General features: G+C 57.3%; 1 protein-coding gene and 1 long non-coding RNA gene across 7 annotated transcripts in view; one reads left to right on the top strand and one right to left on the bottom strand.

The window, feature by feature from the left end:
* Positions 1–864: 864 nt before the first annotated feature.
* The window catches only part of FHL1 (four and a half LIM domains 1), a 65940-nt gene continuing 61445 nt past the window's right edge, over positions 865–5359 (bottom strand). For 4 of the 6 annotated variants that reach the window (XM_040627688.1, XM_040627702.1, XM_040627682.1 and 1 more), the window contains 2 exons: positions 2751–2950; positions 865–2371 (listed from right to left, as the gene is read on the bottom strand). In XM_040627688.1, coding sequence (XP_040483622.1) covers positions 2288–2371; positions 2751–2950 — 284 coding nt within the window. In that variant the 3' untranslated portion in view covers positions 865–2287. The remainder of the gene's footprint in view (positions 2372–2750; positions 2951–5359) is intronic. The other 2 variants (XM_040627714.1, XM_040627706.1) reach the window with 2 other exon arrangements.
* LOC121102273 overlaps positions 3247–5359 on the top strand; it is a 2428-nt gene continuing 315 nt past the window's right edge. Inside the window, exon 1 of the long non-coding RNA XR_005834347.1 lies at positions 3247–3365. This is a non-coding gene — a long non-coding RNA (uncharacterized LOC121102273). The remainder of the gene's footprint in view (positions 3366–5359) is intronic.

The raw sequence follows: 5359 nt of genomic DNA, 5'->3' as shown, positions 1-5359 counted from the left end.
CCCCCCCCCCCCCACTCCCTTGGGGCCCCCAGATGACCAGACACTTCTCATGGTTTTAACTGCTCATTTCTCTAGGAAGACAGACACAAGGGGATGTCACCTGTTCATAAAAATGCCCATGGTTTCTTGCTGACAGGTTTTGATTCCCTGCTAACACGATCAGGTCCATGTCCGCACTGAAGGGGTCCTGCCCTTCGCTTTTTTAATTTTTTTTTATTCTGTTAGTCACCATACAGTACATCCCTGGTTTTTGATGTAAAGTTCGATGATTCATTACTTGCGTATAACACCCAGTGCACCATGCAATACGTGCCCTCCTTACTACCCATCACCAGTCTATCCCGTTACCCCACCCCCTCCCCTCTGAAGCCCTCAAACTGCCCTTCGCTTTTATCCCTATGGCCCGGATGCTCATCAGACCGTCGGCCTCTCCCCGTGCGGCCACAAGGGGGAGCGAGTTTCTCCCGCCGGCCCAAGGGTGGAGGGTGCGGCAGTTGACAGGGGCAGCCCGCGTGGATCCGGAGGGCACTGGGAAAGGGCAGCCAAGCAGATGGGGACTGTGAGCCTCTGACACCCTTCAGGTGCCTTTCCCCCCCCCCACACCCCCAGGCCAAAGAAACCCGTGCCCTTTTTAAGGGATGTGCACATCTGCAACATACTTATTTGGGGTCAGAGTGGGTTTTTGTTGTTTTTAACTGGGTCCAAGTGCTCATACGGGTTTTATCTTGCTTAGAATTCCTCTGTTCTGTGCAAGTGCACTGAACGGAGTCCATGCTTGAAGGAAGGCAAACAGTCATTGGGGTTCTGGGATCAGGAGTGTCCCCTCACAGCCACCCCAGCGGCAGAATCAAAAGACCAGGCAAGTTATTTATATGCTGCTTTATTTCTGTAAGGATACACTGAAACGTTAGAGGATAATAGCTAATGACAAAATGTAGAAAGGAGGCATCGGCTTTGCTAACCACTCCTACGAGCATGTTACTACGCACTGGCATTACATGTTTACTTTTGATACTGTCTCGTTATACTATGTCCTAGAACAACGTCGATGAGAGTACAGTAAGTAGGTGAGCCTGCAGCTCGGGTAAGCGCTACATGGAGATCCGAGTCCGCCCGTGAGGGTGGCCACCACTCCCCCAGAGATCCAGTAAGCTCTGAGGGACAGTCCTAAGAATCGCAAGCGAAGGGACTGGGCGGGCCTCTTTAGCACAGGGACCAAGAGCAGACAAGTACTATGTTACAAGGGGTTCAGCTCGTCACTGTCTGGAAATGTCCTATCGTGTCAATGACCGCCCTGGCGCCCGCTCAGCTACCCCTCTACAGTGTGACGGTTACTTCTGTAGGATGAATTGCAAGACTGCAGGAACGTCGGAGGGGGCGAAAATACTGACATGCAAGTCTCCAAACCCATGAACTATGTTACTAGTCGTTAAAACAAAAATATTAAAAAAAAAAAAGAGAGAAAGGGCAGCTGGGTTAGTTTTGTTAAGCTTCCAGAAGTATTCGCTGTGACGATGTTCCTGTGAAACAGGCTCGTTTTCTCGGGTCCGCCTACACTTCGCAAATCACCTGCACGTTCCCTGCTTGAAAGCAGGAACATTCAGAAAACACGCCACACGGGGAAATGGAAGGTTAGTACGGGGGGAAGGTCAGTTTAGAAAGTTACAGCTAAGTTCAAATGTTAACTTTCTGGAAATCCATGTTAGTCGTTTGAAAGCACAAAAGAACAGAAGGGAGATTCTGATGAGGAAGGTCAACCATGCATTTCGGGTAAGTTCGCTTTCTGCTCACGGAGCACGTGAGCAGCCGAGTTGGAGCAGCCGCTGCAACTCTTGCGTGTCCCGCGGACACGGCGGGTCCTGGCTGAGCCACGAGACGCGGCTCAGCGGGGCTTCGTGTGTGTTACGCTTCTCGCTGACATCACTAAGCAGCTACACGGTCAGCGCTTTTCTGCTCTATGATAAACATGCGGAGGAGTCGAGCTAACTAAGTGTGTGTGTGCTCACGGCAGCTACGGAGGGGTGAACTTGGCCGCTACATCCTAGCACGATCACGGTGTGCCCTTGCGGGAGTGCTACTGTAAAATGGGGGCAAAGGCAGGAGGAGAACTTCAGAGGTGGGAGGCCGCTCTGGCCCTGGGGGGGGGGTGCGGGCCAGAGGGCGAGGACACAGAAAAAGACTCAATTCCGTTTTACAGGACAGGAGCCCCTGTCACTTTACAGCTTTTTGGCACAGTCGGGGCAATACACTTGCTCCTCATGGAAAACAAAGCGCTTGTTGGCCAGATTCACGGAGCATTTTTTGCAGTGGAAGCAGTAGTCGTGCCAGGATTGTCCTTCATAGGCCACCACACTGGAGCCTTTACCAAACCCTGCGGAGACAACAAAAGCAAACAGAGGAGCCGGCTGAGTGTGCATGGGCGAGAGGCAGGCCGCCGCCTTGCCCGGTCACGGAGCCGACAGGTGCGCGGGGGGGCCGCCCGGGCCTGGCCCCCGGCCGCCCCCCGCCCCGGCACCCCACCCCCCCACCGCGCACCGGCCCCCGCGCCGCCGCCACCCTGCTACGGCTCTCCAGGACCTGAGAAGATGCCAGAGCTTGGCCACGAACCCACACTCCCCTGCCACCGCTATTGCCCCTGTGACGCGCACCGACCTCCCAGCATAACCAGTTTCTTTGATTTAGGTCAGGGCCATGGCATCAAAGTGGCCACCAGGAGGCAAACTTGGGCTGTTCGTGGGGTGTGCACTTACCGGGCCTCGAGGAGCTGCTAAGCTTCGATTTTTTCTATAAAGAACCACCACCCACGAGGGACAAGTCCTCTCTCCACCCGGATGCCTGCCCCGGAGGTTGGCGCTGGGAAACAGGGTGAGAGGCAAGCGTTTCCCGTGGCACACTGGGGGCTTCCTAGCTTTAGAGACTGGGTGGCTCACTCTTGACACAGTCCTTTTCCCTGAGGATGGCAAAAGTCTTCTCAAATGTACATTTCAAGGCTCCCCGGGGAGATGGGAACATTGGAGGCGGGGAAAGGGCCCAGGGCACGTGGATCGCGGCCGCGAGATGAGGAATGAAGTGATTAGCTCTGCTTCTGATCGCAAAAAAGCTGCCCGCAGCTACCTCTGAGCTAGCCTGCCGCTAGGGGCACTCTAATCCCAGCTTGCCGCTCGCCAGCCTCCCCTACCCCCTCCTCCCCAACAACCCTCCCCCCACGCCACCCTCCCCCCGCGGTCCTCTCCCTGCCCGCCGGACCCCCCCTCCCCCCTTCCCTCCGCGCGCGCACGCGGTGCCTGCCTGCCCGTGGCCGTGGCCGTGGGTCTCAGGCCCGTGAACTCCAGCAGCGTCGTTAGTGAGTCAGCAGTAGTCGGGAGGTGTTCTGTATTGCAAAGGCTAAGCTGGCCTGAGAGAGAATCCAGACTATGGGGGGGGGGGGCCTTCGGGACCACAGTGGCAGGGGGAGAGGACATTCTCTGGGGCCTTTGTGGATGAAACCGACGACGTAGGAAAATGAGAGATGGTTACCATGCGCAAGACCTAGCCTGGCGGACTTAGCAAGGACTCTTGAGCCTACCCGTGATGGGGTTCTTGCATCCAGCACACTTCTTGGCCACAAAGTTCTTGTAGCAATCCACGCAGTAATACTGGTCCTCCACAGCGGTGAAACGCTGCCCAGCCAGCTTCTTAGAGCAGGTAACACACACAAAGCACTCGGCATGCCAGGGCTGATCCTGGTAAGTGATTCCTCCAGAGGTGATGGCCTAGACCAGGGAGTGTAGCACCGGGTTCAGACTCAACAACCATTTTGTTGAATGCCTACTGTGTGCCAGGCACTGTGCTGGGCGCTTCGGTATACAGTATCTCATTTAATCGCCACGACGGCCATGGGAGGCAGGTGCGATTATTATCCCCGAGTTACAGATGAAGACACCGAGGCTCAGAGAAGGCGAGCCCCTGCGTGGGGTTCCACGCAGCAACCAGGGGGGCGAGGCAGGCCTCTAGAGCCGGGGCCGCCCGAGCCTCCGGAGTGAGTGCACCCCTGGACGGCCGGACGCGGCTCGGGCGCCGCTCTCTCCTACCACAGCGTCCTCATCTGCAACCCGAGAAGAATAATTCCTACGTCGCAGGGCTGTCGTGAGGATGGAATGGGATAGCGTGTGTGCAAGTGCTCTGCCAACTGTCAAACGCTTCTAGACACAACAGTCAACGCACAACTCCCTTGACAACGTACCTTGTTGCACTTCACGCAATGTTTGGCAAATTTGGTCTCATGGCAAGTCACGCAGTAGAAGTCCTCCCCTTTCGGGAAGAAGCTTCCAGTCCCGATGACTTGCTTGCAGTGGCTGCAGGTGAAGCAGTCTTTGTGCCAGACGGTCTTCTTGTACTCCACGTTCTGGTCTCCTGCAGGGGGGAAGCCGCCGGTAGCCCGCTGACGGTGCCCTGCAGGGGGCTGCATCCACTCGGCCCTCCCGGGCGCCTCAGAGGGGCAAATGCAGGCCCTGCAGTCGTTGGCCTCACGCTTCCAAACACCCTCCCCGTGGGGGCCTCTCGCCACCGTCCTACTGGGGTGGTGCCCGCCGGCTTCGGTCAGGGGAGGGGACCCTGGCGGTAGTGGTGCCTGAAGCCCCACCCCGCCCCCACGGCCTTGGCGGACCTGACCTGGCCCAGAATTCCACCCTGAGGAGGTCGCATGCTTTGCTCACTCACTCTACCCAAATGAGAAAGCGCTACATACTTTTCACTTCTTTCTCTTGCCACAGACCGCTCTCTCCAGTGTTCCTTAGTTGCCGAGTGTGTGCGTGTGTGCGAGCATATATGTGTACGCAGATATACGTGTATATATATGCGTGCACATATACGCTAAAACCTAAGCGCGGCTCACAGCAGCATCACCCCACCACCGCGAGCCCCGGCATCGAGCCCCGGCATCGTCTCCGCCCTTGGGGCCTCCTCCCTGCCTGCCCCCGGCGGGGAGAGGGGACACTACCTGCCACGATCGGCTTGAAGCAGCCCTTGCACTTGGGGGAGTCCTCCCGGGTGGTGCACTTGTTGCACAGAATCTTGTTGTCCTTGGACACAAAGGTCTCGTTGGCCAAGGGGTGAAGGCACTTGGCACAGCGGAAGCAGGTGTCATGCCAGTAGCGGTTCTTGTAGGTCACCTCCTGGAACCCAAGCAGAAGGCGGCGGGCTGCTGGGAGAGACACTGGGGGTGCCGGGGGGGGGCAGGGGCCCTTCCATCGAGCCCCAGATCCCTGGGGGCGAACTACTGCGACAGTGACAACATGGTCCCTTACACCTGGGACGCCCTGCGGTGAGTGTCCTTGTGAGTCACAGGAGGGCAGAGGCAAGGAAGAGCCAGAGCCAGGGC

This window comes from Ursus maritimus (assembly GCF_017311325.1).
Source record: "Ursus maritimus isolate PB19 chromosome X unlocalized genomic scaffold, ASM1731132v1 scaffold_X1, whole genome shotgun sequence".
Classification (NCBI taxonomy): Eukaryota; Metazoa; Chordata; class Mammalia; order Carnivora; family Ursidae; genus Ursus; species Ursus maritimus.
This window is presented reverse-complemented; position numbering and strand designations above follow the sequence as displayed.